At 48.8% G+C, this 16,237-nt stretch overlaps 1 protein-coding gene and 1 long non-coding RNA gene across 5 annotated transcripts in view; both read right to left on the reverse strand.

The window, feature by feature from the left end:
- The window catches only part of FLNB (filamin B), a 71,885-nt gene extending 65,457 nt beyond the window's left edge, over positions 1-6,428 (reverse strand). For 2 of the 3 annotated variants that reach the window (XM_017832431.1, XM_017832429.1), the window contains exon 1: positions 6,011-6,359. In XM_017832431.1, the coding sequence (XP_017687920.1) occupies positions 6,011-6,359 (349 nt within the window). Of the gene's footprint in view, positions 1-6,010 lie in introns of all 3 variants that reach the window. The other variant, XM_017832430.1, reaches the window with a different exon arrangement.
- A 500-nt stretch (positions 6,429-6,928) lies between these two features.
- The window catches only part of LOC108505909, a 17,975-nt gene continuing 8,666 nt past the window's right edge, over positions 6,929-16,237 (reverse strand). For both annotated transcript variants that reach the window (XR_001877626.1, XR_001877625.1), the window contains exon 3: positions 6,929-7,564. This is a non-coding gene — a long non-coding RNA (uncharacterized LOC108505909). The remainder of the gene's footprint in view (positions 7,565-16,237) is intronic.

Genomic DNA, 16,237 nt, shown 5'->3' on the forward strand with positions numbered 1-16,237 from the left:
CAGGGTCCAGAGAACCATCTGGTTAAGATACAACATACACTTACTGCAAAGCTTTTGAGTACAGGACTAGGATTTATCTCCTAATGATGACCTTGAAGAAAGTCCTCCCTATTAGATTACAGAGAACTGGTTCCTCCTCAGGAGGAACACAGGCAGATTGCAAGCTACAAAAACTTTTGCCTTGTAGGGAAAAATATCAGCACCAAGTCCCCAGAAGCAAGGCCTAGGGGAAAAACCTCATTAGAGCTTCATTGCATTAATCCAAATCAACAGGCAGAGCTCGCTTAGCCCATTGCACAGAACCTCGAATCTCAGCTGACAACTCTGAACCTGAGGTCAAGTTCCTAGGAAAAGCAAGGGTAGCTCCACTCACCCCACTCGGTGGGTGGTTTCAAGAGGGTGGGTGAGTATCCACCTCTACCACACACACATACATCTACAGCAATCAAGAGCAGATACAGAAGCAGACAGCACAAGTTTCACAAATACAGTATTTTCATGAAAACTGCTACGCTTATTTCCCCAAACGCTACCACTATTTGCATTAATTCAACCTGCAACAAAACAAAGCAGCGCCATACCTTGAAGGCTGTAGCAGACTGCTCAGATCTCCTTACAAGAGTGGGCAGTGTCTTCCCTTAGCCTTTTCTACATATATTTTTTTTGGATTCTTCCCCTAACAGTTAACATTCAGCTACACAGCATTTCCTTCCTCCATATGAGACACACTTGGTCTGATATCTGATTCTGTTTTTCTTGCCACATCCAAGCAGACTACAGCTACCAATCCTCACATACTTCCACCCACGGGCACCTACAGGTTTCTCTGCAGAAAGCCTGGCTACCTCACCAACAGCCAGAGTCAGGCTTAATGCTCTGTAAGCAAGAGCTACTGTGACAGGCTCCTCAGGCACACTGTACCAAGCCCTAATAGAGCCAAACCCCAGGTCACTGAGCTCTGCATCTCTTTTACTGCAATGACTTACAGGCCAGGTGCCACATTCATGAGCTGAGTATCATGCCAGGCAGTAAAGGAACACAGATCCAACTGATGCTGGCAGCTGGGACCTGGTGTCACAGTACAGCAGAGGTTTGTTCACACCAGCATTACCTGCAACACACTCTCACTCTGGTGAGCTTGCATGCATTAGTGGTCTAAACTCAGGCAAACCCTTGTTCAGGGCCCAAACTAGCTGCACATCAAAGTATGTTTCTGAGGGGCAGAGAGAAAACAGAATTCCTCTGCAGCCTGGGGGATTCAGAGACCATTGTTTTACTTCCCATTGCTTGAAGCAGACACAGAACAATGCTGGCAACATAGCAGCACGGCCACACACAGGGCTAATCACCTTCTTAGATTCCAGTTGCAGGCTAGAAAAGAGTTATCGTAACCCATTTAGATTTAAAAATCCCCATGTAAATCAATACAGGACATGGCATTAGAATATGGAGCAGTTCAGACTTCAGTCCTTCTTGAATAGCTGGCATAGCTTTCAATGCCTTAAATAAAAAGCTGTTTAGCACATTAGTCTAACTGGTCCCAAGTAATTTTACTGAAGTTTGATCACTTTACAAGTTTCCGCTCATATGTAAAAGAATGCAAGAACAGTCTGTGTAAGCTACCTTAAAGTTTCCTGTAACTTGGAACTAATACTTCAGCCAAAGGCACTTTTTCATTAGACCAGCAGTCTAACTGAAACAGAAGGTCCTGAGGAGACCAAGCACCCTCTGAAGCTGAAGCCCCCTCCAGTCTCCAGCAGTGATGTCCACTGCCAGTCTTGTCAAAATTTTTGACTCTCGTCAAAAATTATTTTCAAGGGGAAGGATTAAGTGTCACATTTCCAAGAAGCACAAATCTGCTTCCAAGATACACTGGATGTTTTCCAGAAAACAGCCTCCAGGGAAGTCACAGATAAGTGGCAGACAAAATGCAAGTGTATTTTGACTACCTCCTTATGATGTGTTAATAGAACATGGAGTGAGACAGAAGGGCCCCTAAATGTACACAGGCTGAAAACACCTTTTTTTCAGTTTTCAAGGACCTAGCTCTAGGTGTTACAGGACAACACATTCACCAAGTTTTAGGAGACACTAGTTTTCCTCTAGAAATGTAAAGTTTGTTTTATCATCCTTTAGTGTATCAACAATCTAGGAAAGAAAGCTGGTTTTCAATCATTTTCCTAAAATGAGATTTCCATAAGGTACTCAGACTCACAGGTCAAGATACTTTCACCTCTAGTGCATGCTGGAGGTCTGCACTATAGACCACAGTGAGTGCATCAAGTACTTGGTCATTAACCAAAACCCCACCCCGCACACAGGTTAGGCTTGGTCAGAGACAGCCCTTCCAGAAATACTCCTGCAGCTGAGGCATGCCAAGACCACCAAAGTATCCATGAGGCAAGTACCAACAGACCACGATTATAACCCCATCATCTCCTCATCCATCGCCTTCCTGGCATAGCTCAACTCCCTGCAGGCACTGCCATGGCACTCAGGACTACCACAAAGACAAACCTGAAAACAAACCACACAGCTGTAGCCAAGGCCAGTACCAGACCCTAGTGCCAAGGCAGCAGACCTGCCACTGCCCATCCACTTACTTGCATCACCACTTGACATCCTGCTGTTGCAAGGCAAGCCAGATCAGCTCACTTACCTGGTGAATGTGCAATCTAGCAGAGAAACCACATTTTTCAGTTTGATAAGTCTGATTCTGGCAGCCCAAGACTGCAGTTTTATCGAACAAGCCAGCTTGGCACCCATCCCACCTCTGCCAGTAACATGAGGCTACTGGGCGAGCAGTAGCCAAGAGAACACTGTCAACAGGCACTGAGCAGCATCAGAGTACACTCCTAGGACGTGCTGGCTGCAAACTTGTGGGTAACTTGGCAGGTCACAGCCCAAAACCTCTTGCTAGGCTTCAGACACCCAACTCCTCTGTTTCTAAGCTAAATCAGTTGACTCCTACTGCCAGTTATCAGGATTTCCAGGGACAAGCTCAGTGCCAAATAAGCTTCACCCCCCTCCCTTCTCTGCTAAGCAATCTGTTGAGTCGATCAGCCCCTTCAGCCAAGAGCAAAGCCCTTGTGCTCCACATTCCTGGCATCCTACTCTCAGTGCCTGTCATGCCACATGCCACTCAGCACCCAGGAATCTGCAATTATCTCAGTCTAGCAGACAAGGAAAAAGGCTAGACTTAACATTTGTTAGCACTTCAGCAGCCACCTCATGTTGAGCAGAAGGTTCCATGAAGTCACCTGCCCCCAGGAGCAACTTTTTCAGAGTGTTCAGTCCCATCCTCACTGGATGGCACAAAGCACCCATGTCCTTCATGGCCTTCTTTACAGTAGATCACACATGCACTCAAACTTGCACTGGAGGAACTTCATGCCTAGAAGAAAAGCTTCCTGAAACTACCAAAAGACTCTGAGCAGACACTAAACAAGGGGTAACAAGAGCAGGAGAGGTTGGGCTGCTAATGTGCATCCAGAAAGGGCTGTGGTCAAACACTGTAAATTAAACCGAGTTCTCTGTGTATAAGCAGACTTATTTTAAATGGACAAACACTGAACGCCAAAAGCTTGCTACTGAAAAGGTTTAGTGTGGTTGTAGTATAGCAGCGGTAGCTGAGCCATAATACGTGGGTTCCAAAATGTTCCTGGAAGTTAAATAATAACTGGAACAGGCACTGCATCCACTTAGCAAAGGTCTGATGGCATTATTAATGCCAGAAATCCAGCAGGCACAGCTGTCAGGTTTTCCCTGTTGATTTGGCCCTAAACACCAACATGGTCATAAAAGTTCTCCACCTAAAGCCTTTACTGGTTTCTTTTTTTCACTTTAGCTCCAGGACCTGCAATGGTCCCGGTTTTGTTCAGCAATACAAAAGAGACTAAACAATAGAAACAAAAAGAAAGCTCCAAGTTCTTCAGAACCTGCAGGGAGAATCACAGCAGGAACAGGTAGTGATCCCAGCAGATGTTGTGCCTGCAGGAAAGATGCTGAGAGTTTCAGCCCTTCAACCCAATGGACCACTGCAAGGCTCACTTGGAATATCATTTTGGAAAGGACATTCAGGATGTTTTTTCAGGACTGTCTCAGTTTATCCAGGACGGACTGCACAGTAGAGCTCCTGTGCTACCTCCTGGCTCCAGCACAGGTAGCAGAGCATGGATAGGCTGTATATCCCTTCATGCAGAGGCTGGGACATGGCAAAGGTGCTACTAGTCATAGTCATTCCATTCTGCCAAAGTTTCAAGTTTTCCCAGGGTTTGTTTAGTAGTTGTTGCTTTTTTTTAATAGCCAACACAATGCAAGTAAGCTGCAAAACAATTAGATGTGTCTTAAATGATTACAGCCACCCTGCAGTGCAGCCTAATCCTGTAAGGGAGCTGTGCTGCTGCAGCAGTGTTTCTAGAAAGGAAGTCACTGGAAGCTGGCTGGACTAACCTTGATCTACCAAACCCGCAGCCGTCGGGAAGTCCCACAGACAAATAGGAAGGCAGTTGGAGCAGCAACATTCTTCTAGAGTAAACAATATAATAAGAAAGGAGCGCTGGCCTGGTGTTTGTGTTGTGGTTGTAAGGAGCCAGTCCAGCAGCTGCCACAGAAAGGTGAGCTCCAATGTTAGCAAAAGCTCAGCCCAGGAGCCAGCAGCTGCAACTCGAACCCCACCGTGTGAGAAGGGAATTCATCTCTAAGTAAATAATTAGCACCAACTCCATTCCCAGCTGCAAGTACGTTCACTGTTCTGCCCTGGGAGGATAATCAGCCACTCCGGACACAAACAGTACTCACTTCTACTTGTCCAAAGCTGCTTTTACACATTAGTAGAGTACCCAGCTACTCCACCTAGCCACGGGTTTCCAGAGGGGGGTAGGTCTCCCCCAAACTGCAGAAGTTTCTATTTTCTTGTTACTGTTGCTGAATCCTTTGAAGGGAAACAGCTTTCACCTTGGCCAAGAGTTTTAGACAACTGAGGAGAACTGCACTCACCAAAATTCAGCTGTGCAATTCATCGAGGCCAGAGTCATCAGGAGGTAGTAGTTAGAATTATCTGGCAAAGAGCTAGAAAAGACAGTCACATTCCTTCCCAGAGATCTCTCAGGCATTCAAATTACTGCTTTGCAGGCTACGTTGTGGCCACACCTGAGCTATTCCCAAAACGGTCACCACATGCATTCCTGAGGGATCTGAAATCTGACGTGCATGCCAGCAGCTTTCGTTTCCTGTGCAAGCCACCAGTTATCTACCAGTATGGCACGGACGGGCAAATCTCATGCCAGCCAGGGCGGCGGTACCTCAGAGCACCCATTGCCTAGGGTCAGCAGGGTTCCTTGCACATTTCCTACCCTAACCTACCGCAGCAGAAAGATTGAGGAGAAAGTGCAGTCCTGTTCAAAAGCTGCAACTGTGCTTAGGCAAGCATCAATGCTAATCTGAACACTGGCATCATCTACTGGGCTGCGGTGAGCAAGAAAAGTCTCCTCACTCTCCTGTACTACCTACGGCAGCAACTATCTCTGCACAGCTGAGAGTCTGGCTCCAGCACTTTGCCAGAGCCCAGGTACGCCCGGCTAAGGCAGGCATCGCCCCAGTACCATCTCCTGCCGGGCTGCTGGAGGGGTCAGTGCCTGCGGAAACTGGCTACACAAGGAGAGAACGTGCTCTAGCACTGGCGTTCTTCAGGAAAGACCAGAAAGCAAAGCCTCACCTATGAAGCAGTGACCAAGAGAGACGCTGAGGAGCACAGGAGCGCATTGCCAGCTCCGGCAGCCGGGCTGTGCAGCCCCACGGCACACACAGCACTGCCAGCCCCGACAGTCGGGCTGTGGGGCAACCTCACGGCAAACACAGCTCTTTAAGGACAGAAGCTGCAGCAACCCCTCAGCTTCCGAGCCCCCACCACCCTGAGCCCGTCACGGCTCCCCAGGCAAAGGTCCGGCGCAGGAAAAAAACACAATAAAATGAGAAAACAACAAAAGCCGCCCGCCGGAGACGCACTCACCGATGGAGACCAGCTTGATGCTCTCCCGCTCCAGGAACTCGAGGGCCACCGAGACGTTCTCCAGCTGCATCTGGCGGAAGGTGGGCCGCTGGTGGTACTTGCGGTACATGCGCTTCTGGCTGAGCACCTCCAGCAGCGCGATCAGCCGCAGCCCGTCGCTCAGGTCATGCTGCAGGTTCCCGATGCGCTTGTTGACGCAGCGCAGGTGCTCGTTGCACCAGCGGGTGAAGGTGTTCTGCTGGATCCGCTTCCACGGCGCGTCCTCCGCCAGGTCCTTCTCGGTGGCCGGCATCTCGCCGTCGGGATCGGCCGCTCTGCGCCCGCCCTGGCCCCGCGCCTGCGTGCTCATGGCCGGCCCCGCTCCGCCTCCTCGGCCCGCTGCGCTCCGCCCGCGCCCCGCCCGGCCGCGCCCGCCCGCCTGCGGGGAGGGAGGGAAGGGAGTGAAGGAGTGAGGCGCTGCGCGGCCGCCCCGCTGCTGGATGCTGCGACCGCTCCTCCTGCTGCCGCTGCCGCCGCCCCCGCTGCCCCGGCCCGCCCGCTCCGCACTGCACCGCCGCTCCCCGGCTCTGCGCGGCCCCGCGCCGCCGCCCGGCTTTATCCGCCGGGAGCGGCACGCCCTCGGCCGCATCAGCCTCCCGCGCCCCGCCGCACCGGGCAGGGCTGGGCTGTGGGCTGGGTTGGGCTGGGTTGGAAGAGCCTTTGGCGGAACAGGGCCCCCGCTGCGCCGACCCTCACCTGGCCGAGGCGCCGGGCGGGGTCGGGGCGCGGCCCCGGGGCACCGTTGCACGGCCGGCACCGCGGCACGGGCGGGAGCGCAGCTGGCCTGGCGCTAGTGCCCGGCCGGGGTACAGCCCCCTCGCCCCACAGACACAACCAAGCCCCGACCCACCGGCGCACCCCCACCACAGCCTCTCTCGGGCAGGTCAGGCCGCCGGCCGGGTGACGGCCGGGGGTAGAGGCAGCCGTGGGTGGGTGACCCAGCGCCGGGGTCGGCAGATCCCGGGCTCTGGGCTGGGGGGATTCCATTCTGCACAGTCCGGGTGAGGGGAGGCCAAGGGTGCTCGCACGAGATGCGGTTCTGCGAAAGAAGAGCAACCGCTGTGCCGACACACACGATTCTATGGGCCATTTGAAGAAAATAAAAACTTCTAAAAGCAGTCAGTTAAGGCTTGAATTCTTGGGGGTTCTCCCCCACTTTTGTGACTGATTTCCTGGCGCGCCACTCCCTGCTGACCTACAAGACTGTGACTGCCGCTGACTCATTTAACGACAGCAGAGTCAACAGAACTACTCCAGCTGCCGTTGCTACATGCTGGGTTTGTGCAGGCCGCCGGGACATCTCATGACATTTACTGGGTCAGTGAAAGCTGTGGTGAGGTGTCCCTCCGTGTCCCTGCCCCGAGGGAAGCTTGTGCCCACCCGCTCACCCTCTCCTTGGAGTCTGATCCTGCACACACTTACAGTCTTGGCTTTGCTACCAGGAGCTGCTCCACGAATTCAAGCGACGTGTGTATCTATTTACATCAAGGCTGCCACACTGAAAAGTGCAGGATTCTGTCAGAGAAAACAAATCCATTAAGACACAGTCAATAGAGTCTAATTTAATTATATTACTATAGCCACTCTCAGCTAAAATTGGAATACAGATTTCTAATTATTTTCTTTCGAGGGTTTTATTCTAATGCATCCCCTAAAGCGTGACACTGTAGTTTCCCTCCAGTGATCTAACAGGTCATTCCCCCAGACTAAGTTATATTAGTTTCATTTGCTGACAATAAAATAAGAAAGAAGAAAATATGAAGGTGAGGTAAAGTGAGAGTTATGCCTAAACTTCCATTGTTCCCCAACCAGCATTGCCTCCTGTTTTAAAACTATCAAAGATATTCGAGATCAGATTCATTACACCGAAATATTGAGGTGTATCTCATGTCATAGCAGCCCCTGCCCTTTCCTCAAATTACTGAGCCAAGCAGCAGGAAGGATTCAAATAAAAACTGACTTTAACTGAGGTATTGTTTTCACACAGCAAAACCAGGGACAGGGCACAGAGATGCCGCAGCCAGGGCAGGCTGTGCCTCTATGAGCAGCTCTCTGCTGTCAGCACAGGCTGGTCCAGCCCAGGGGAAAGCAGCCTGGAAACATGGAGCTGAGTCTTTTCTCAAGGGTTTTTCTCCCATCATCCTATACTTCATCTTTAATAGGTGCTAATTGCTTATTGACTTTGGCCTGGGTTGGGACTCCTTAGCAACCGTTCCGCATCCGGATTAGCTGATTGCTTATAACATTTTAATTTCCGTTCCTTTCCACTCCCACACCTAGTAATGCACACTCTCTTTAACATCATTTTGTGCCCATGCCACAGTGAAATTGGAAGGTTCAGACATTTTTTTTCTGTAAGAAAAGAAGCGAGTAGACATTAAACAGGGAAAAAGGCAGAATTAGTATCAGGACCTCTATTTTTAACTAAAATATTTAGTTAAAATTTTCAATAAAGGTAATTTTTTCCATAGATTCAGCAAAGAAAATTTTCATCCTATGTATTGTGCAACAACGTGCTGTGCACATATAGGGACGGCAGTTTCTTTGAGTGAGTTTGCACCACTCCATCCATCCATCCATCCATCCCATCAGAAGCACTAAGGCACAAAACCAGATGTGAAGTGCTCAGCAAAGTTCTGGCACAGACATGCAAGCCCAGCTCAACCTGCCAGCCTTGGGAGAAGGGCAGTGGCACAGTCAGGACTGTTGCTGCTTGGGACAGCGTGAGGTCGGTGGGATACTGGTGGTCTGGGTGCAGCAGCCCACGTCGCAGCAGCCCATGTCACATCTGCCCTTCCCTGCACATCACAGGGCTTTTGAACAGAATTCAGCCTTTTGCATCCTGATTGCTTTTAGGATTATTGGGAAACAAAGACTGCTTTATGGGAAGAGAATGAAAAAAAGCAGAATAATTTCTGCTCTGAGGAACATATCTTGTTTCCTTCCTTCCTTTCCAGTCACAGATGACCCTCACAGCTAAGGTCTGATCAATGTTTCTGGTTGACAGGCAGCAGAGAGAGGCAGCCCCTGTGTGCACCCCATCACCTGCCTGGCTGTCTGAGATCAGGAGAGGTGCCCTGTCTGGGACTTGCCAGGCCCCAAGTGTGATATCCAGTGGTGGCAGCAACTGCTGTGCTGGGCATCAATGCCTTGTCCTCACCCACCAATGAGAGAGTCTGCCTGTACTGCTCTGTGATCAAATTCTTCTTGGGGTCACATTCAACCTGAAAAGCTGCATTTCCTTTGAAACGAAGTTGGAAGACACTTTAGCACAAGTGAACCTGTGTTTCAAGTTTCATCAGGAGGCAGAGAAGTAAAAACAAGCTAAGCCATGAATCTGTACTTGCTGGAATAACGTCTTGGTACTGTATATTATTACAAATGAACTAATGTATGCCTTGCAGAAATACCTTATGTGTATATTTATATGAGTAGATGTTTGTGTGGATGTATGTATATAGGCAGAAAGGGAGGGAGATTTCAACACTACAGTCTGGGGTGGATACTTTTTTCATTTGATTTGTCTTCTATGACAAGGATCTTTCCATCCCACTCTTCCTTTGTTCACTAGATGCAGATATAAGGAAGGAAGAACACTGTCATTGCTTTTTTGGTTCTGCTTAAGCACTTGCAAAAACACAGCAATGAATTTTTTCCACTGTTTTAAAAATACTCTTCCTCTATGGTCATTCACTGCAAGGCTGGGTTTAAAAAGACCCTGTTTAATTCAGCAGCAGAGGGCTTCCACTGCCACACACTCACAGTTTTATCATGGAACTGCTCAGAATATATGCTGTGTTTGAAAATACAGCCTTGACAAATGGCATGAATTGCAAGGGCAATTAATTATTGCATGCTCTGTTTTTAGCAAAAAGACACTGCAGAATGTTTCTCAAAACAGAATATGGCATTAGGCTCCCTGAATTTACAGGGAGTTGCTTTGTTGGCAGGAATAAAAAAAAAAATAGGAGCATAGTTTAAACTGTAAAGGTAAATAAAAGTTGGTTGGCCTTTACAGGTCTGCTGCTGCTCTTACTGGGATCTGTGATAATCCTTAATGAAAATTTAATCTCAGCACAGATTATTTATCATATCGTCCAGGGCCCTGGGACTGTAGCATGGGACTCCACAGTGGACATTTGCCATTAGTTTTTTGGAGCATCCTAATAGCAGAGGGAAATGGCAGCCCTGACTCTGGCTGTTTCACTGAGGAAAGGTCTGTTGAAGCCTGGCTTGCAAAAGCAGAAGGGTGTGGGGAGCAGGCCCCCGCTGACATCAGTGGACAGGCAGCGCAGATGGGGTGACTAATGAAGTCGGGACTGCTTGAGGGTAATTAACTTGTCACAGTCTCATGTGATGATTTGTTCTTGGATTCTTCCAAGTCATGGGCCATATATGAAAGATCCCGGCCATTTGGGACATTGTACATGCTCTCTGCTTGACGCATTGTTCAGCAACAGCTTGCTTTGATTGTAAGAGGACAAGAATCAGAATTAATATCAACCCAATCTGCACAGTTTTCTCAGAGCAGAATCAGCCACGGCTGAGCATTCAGGCTGAGTCTTCACAGATGGAAGGGCTTTTCTCTGCCATTGGCAGATCATGGTTCAGTTATCACCTCTCTGAGGATCTGTGCAACTAGAAAGGTTATCTTTTAGAGATTTCAGTGGAGCTGCTAATACACGAGGAGCAATGATTTTTTTTCCCCACACTACAAGTAACCCCATACAAATGGCTTGGAAGATGCATCATGTCTCAGCAGAAATATGTGGTGAAAAACCAGCAAGATGCCTCCATCCTTTCCAAAGGCTTCTGTCAAAACCGAAGCACACTGAGGGTTCATACCCTGGGGCTGACAAAACTTGGGAATTGTCAGGGCACTGGCTTGGAAAAAGGATAACTGGGCCATGTGCTATAGCACCCGGGTAGCTTTAGAAATTTATCAGGAGATTTTAAATATTTATAATTTTTTGGCACATAATAGCCTTATCCAAACACAGGACAGCATTGTGCATTAAAACAAAAACCATGCACAACAAATGCCATAAAATAAATTGTAGCACATTCAAACCAGTGTGCAGATGCTAATCCTCACAGCCTGCGGGGCAGCTCATCCGCTAACCCAGCACCCAGCCAGTAACGCTAAAGACAGAGCAGCTGAGGCTCACAGTAGTTAAAGGTTTGCTTTTTCAGAAGCCGCAGGCACTGTAACGCGATGGGATTTCATGACTAAGTGACCATAAATGGCAGTGCCGCACAGCTGGCAGCACCGCTCCTGGCTCAGCACCACAGCCCGGTCTCCGGGAGCAGCACCCAGCCTGCCGCGTCAGAGGTTTCCAAACACTCCGCACATTTTCTTCACCCGTTACACTATTTACTGGGTTCTGAAAGACAATAGAGGTGTTTCTTCTCGATTGATGAAGCAGTCGTTAAGCCTCTCCTTTCGTTACTATGATCTCTACCAAGCGAAGCAAAACCGAGACAAGCCATTCAAGTCAAAGCATGAATCCCGTGGATTGCGTCATGGATTGCATTTTCCTTATTCAGCTATATGGAAGGCAAAGAAGCTCTGCATTATACAAATACTGGCTGGGGCATTTGATACAACTTGTTCTGAGTTTTTCCATCTTCTTTTTCCTCCTACCTCTGTTACCCAGGGAAGACAGCAATATGAGGGTATGCAGCAAAAGTTTGGTCCAAATCGGACAGAGGGATGTCTTTAGGCAGAGAAATCTTTAGAAATGTGCTGAAAAATATGACTTGTTCTAGATTTTGTATTGAAATTAATCTTTTGAAAGTCTATTTACGCAACAGTTGCTTGTAGTAGCAGTTGTGTCTGGGGCATTTTTTCATCTCTCTGTGTCTGAAAGAGTAGGATTTTTCTTCTGTGCAGAGTTCTTGCTGCATTATATATGTGTTTATATATGTCTTGCTGCATTATATATGTATCCAGAAGCCGAAACTGGTGCCAAAAGCAGCCATCCATCTGGCAAACAGTGCTTTGCCAGAACTTACAGTGCTGCTCTTGCTTTGGGTTTCAGGGAGACTTGCAAATGGAATTTAAAGCTCTGCTTTTGACACAGGCTGTAAACAGCCCAAGAGCAAGGCTGCTTATGCTTTTTGCTATCCTGAAATCAGAGGAGACAACCAAACTGAAATCTGTTTAGCACATACTGGAAGAGCAAGGACAGGGCATTCCCTGGGAGTGTCTCATGCAGGAATTCACCTCATTTATTTGTCCAAAATACCCTTGCTGCTTGTTCTCATGAAAATGCTGTGAAGTTCCTCTATTTTTCTTGGTTCATCTATTTTTCTGATTGATAAACTGCTGCAGGGTGTTTAATTTCTAATTTGTGAAGGTGGTTTTAAATGAAAAAAACATATACTCACAGCCATGGATAAGTATGTATCTTTCCAAAATCCAAAAGAAGTTGTGTTTGTACCTGAGGACGATGCCTGGCAGTGCAAACATCCCCAAGGCAGTGCCTGCTCTCAGCCAGAACCCCCACTGAGCACCAGGAATGCAGCGATGGCCGCTCTGTGGGTGTCCGAGCGAAACATAGCTTACCCAAATAAATGTGACTTGACATATCAAACACGAGGTTGAAAAATAATTTGAAATAGCAGCTCATTTTTAAAATAACTCAGGATCTGATTTCATGACCTGGGAAGTCAGATCCTATACAAACCCACACAATGCTCCAGTGTGCAGCTAATCACAGCTTCCTGCCCCTAGCAGATACCACAGGCACGGGCCTCATTAAACATTTCTGTGCTTACTTCCAACCTTACCTACTGCTTGTGTTTGCATTCAGAGTAACCAGAGCTCTCTTCCTAAGATGATACACCCATTTTTCTCAGGATTTGAATTTCTTTCCTTGTGCTTTTACTCTGTGTGTTGGAATTCGTAGGAGTGGCAGTGTAAGATCAGAATTAAACATCTCACATCTGCCAGAGCTCATCAACTGCACAGAATTCCAAGTGTTCCCCAATTACTCTTCAGGAGCTGTTTTAACCTGAGATGGAGATGAATAGTTGTGTTTGACTGCAGAGGAGCGGCCAAGCTCCTCCTTGGGACAGCTGGAGGTAGCGTCGGAAGGAACGCTTTCCAGGGCAACAGCCTATATTTTTTTAAACAAACCAAAACTCTTCTGTGTGACATAAACAAAATTGTTGACCTATGTGCAGCCAAAGGGGGAGGTCGTTCGGTTCTCCTGGCACACGCCCCGGGATGTGGCAGCCACGCGGATGAGAATGCCAGGGCACAGGGTGAGTGAAAACACGCACTTCCCAGCTATTTCAGAGGAAAGGCACGACGCTGCACAGTACTTACAGCCACCATCCCCATCACAGTGTTCTCATGGTGACAGCAACCAACTCAAAAAGTTGGTTGCATTTTAAGTGGATTTCCTTTCTGAAGTCACGCTCCTTTCTCTATTTTAAACATTTCTCAGGAAAATATTCCCAGACAGAAATCTTCCATAAGAAGCCCTAAGTCTACTGACTCATTTTGAAAGCTGCTTTATTAGCCCCTACATGGGCTGATAAGCCTTGCCTGGTGCATAAGGACACAAGGGCTGTGCATTGTTCTGCTGCTCAGCCTGGTGGAGTGCTAGCAGCCTGGGCTTGATCCAGCCAAGCAATTAGAGAATTTAACTTCCTCCTCAAATGCTTGTACATGTAAGACTGTGTATATGGGGGCATTTCTCTACTAGAAAGGAAGCTAACATTTTGAACATGTTGTAGAAGCAGAAGGAATGGTAGAGGCCTCTGTGGACAGCATGACATTGATATGAGTGAGAATTAGGAATAATAAAGGGTGGAAGAAAAGCACTTGGACCTGGCCAGCAGTCAGCAGCCTCAAATCACCGTTCCCCCCGTGTAGCTGTTAGTCAGTTCTGCCGTTAATATACTGCAGCATAACAATATCCTGCAGCTGAGCTCTGCCCAGCAACACCCTGTGAGGACGGAAGGCGGAGGCGGGTGCAAGAAGCACCAGCCAGGGGCAAAGGGCAGGGTGTTGCCACTGTCCCAGAAAAAAATGGGACATGCCACTCCAGGGTGGGCAGGAGGAAGGTGGCAGCTTGGGAAACCCTGGGCTGTGTGTGCTGGCACAGCTTCCAGCAGGAACTAGGCAGCTGGGTATCCAGGGGTGGCTTGGCAGGGGTTTGTCCAGAGAAACTGGAGTTCCCAGATGGGAGAAAACAGGGCAGGAAGAAAGCTGAGCAGATCACCCATCGCCACAGAACAATCAGTGCCTTACCTATTCCTAGGAACTTCTCTGGGTGTAAATATTTCCTAAAAAAATGTGAGATTTCCCTGTGGGGATCCTGGCTCTGCTCTGACTCAGTCCTTATCTTGTAGGGCAAAACCTGCAATTCCCATGTTCCTGCTTGTGTTGAAATGGTGGTTCCTCGATTTTGCAAAGCAGATCCAAAATCACCAGGAAAAAAAAAGGCAATAAAAGGTATGCTACTGGGAGAAGATGGCATTGGAAAGGTCTTACTGGTGGAGCTAGGCTGGACAGCTGGTGCCTTGCTCCATGTGCCTGACAGAGATCCGAAATGGGAGATAATATCAAAAACAAGCCCGGTCACACATTGTCTGATTGAAAAGGACCAAAAAGTAAAAATAGATCCTTTTCAATGAAAGAACAGTGTATTTCAAAGGGCAGTTCAGTCATACTGCAGCAGTTGGCACTGCACTTCACATCAGCCATCTGGTACGGCGCTCGCAGCAAGGAACCCTGTCTTTGTAAGCATTGTCATTTCCCTACAGGTTAAAACACCAACTAAGAGTCTGGTATGACACAGAGAGTAAAAACAGAGCCCTACCAAGCCCAATACTATTAATCAGAGTGAGCAAGAACAAAATGGAACAGGGGAACAGGGTTGGGGCATGGCTTGAGACCCTTTTTTGAGGGTGGACACTGTGCCTTAGTTCCAGCTGCCCCATGGCTGCAGTAGTGGTGTTAGAGAAGGGGGAGGGAAGAGTGAGTTACAGATACAACAGCCTCAGGTGTGTAGTTTTATCTTTACAGCCTTGGTGATAACATGGGTTGCAGCGGGATGAAGGTGATCTAATCCAGCTGGGGCCAGTCGTTCTCTGTGGGAGCCCCACAGGAGCCTGGCATTTGCAACACCACCCGTGCCCAGGCAGGGCTGCAGGGGCCCTGCAAAGCTCTGTGCCGTCACTGCTGCCCTCTCAGAGGCACTGGCTGTTTGCACAGGCACAGCGTGGTGGCCGCCCAGGTGCCTCCAAGGGCCCTTGTTTGCCTTTGGTTTCTTTGAGGCTTGAGCCTAGGGAGGGAGACGGTCTTCTAGGGACCAGAAACACCTTCCAGCTTGCAACACACACCAGGAGGGCCAGGCACACCCACAAGAAGCCCCCTTCTGCTTTCTGCATGGCAATAGTCTTCTGGATATATCTCCTTTTTGTTAAACTTTGTATGTAAAACTCTTTCTTCTTTCTGCATGGACTTTAGTCCCTTTGGCACAGCCATCACTGGCTGGCAAGCAGCTGATATGACTGTGTCTTAAAGCATGGGGCTAAGTGGGGCACATGCCAGTACACCTGTGTTATCTCCATCTCTCTGGAAGCAGCAACGGTGGGAAGATTCTGCAGTGACAGCATTCACTCTTGCGAGGAAAGCACCAATCTGGCTGTTAAAATACTGGTGCTGCTGGTGCCCGGCTGGCACAGGTACTGTGGTGCAGCCAAAGCCCAGGGCCTGGGAGCTCCATGCAGACAGACAAGCCATTCCCTGTCCCATGACAGGCTGGTTTGGCCCTACAGGAGCCTTCCTCCTGCTCCTTTGCCAGCCTCAGCAGTGTCTTCTGTGTTTTCTGTGGCTCTCGCAGAAGCTGCAAATTTTCCTTCTGCAAAGCAGAAATGCCCTCTGAGGTTCCTTGACAGCAGAAATTTCCAGTAGTGGAGTGGTGGGAGGTGACAAAGTGGTTGCAAACCAGTTTAGTGCAAGTGGAAAACGGCTTCCTTGTCTGTAGCAGGGCCTGGAAGGCTAAGGGCAGCAGGGCAGCGGCTGGGGCAGGCAGGCTTCCCTTCCCAGCAGATCCAGCCCCTCTGACAGTTTCACTAATGAAATGGAAAAGGGCAGGGAGGGTCCCTGCGGGCACAGCCCAAGGTCCTTGAGGGCACACCCCGGGGGTCTCTGAGGGCACAGCCCGGGAT

Source organism: Lepidothrix coronata, unplaced genomic scaffold (genome assembly GCF_001604755.1).
Source record: "Lepidothrix coronata isolate B3197 unplaced genomic scaffold, Lepidothrix_coronata-1.0 Scaffold202, whole genome shotgun sequence".
Taxonomy (NCBI): Eukaryota; Metazoa; Chordata; class Aves; order Passeriformes; family Pipridae; genus Lepidothrix; species Lepidothrix coronata.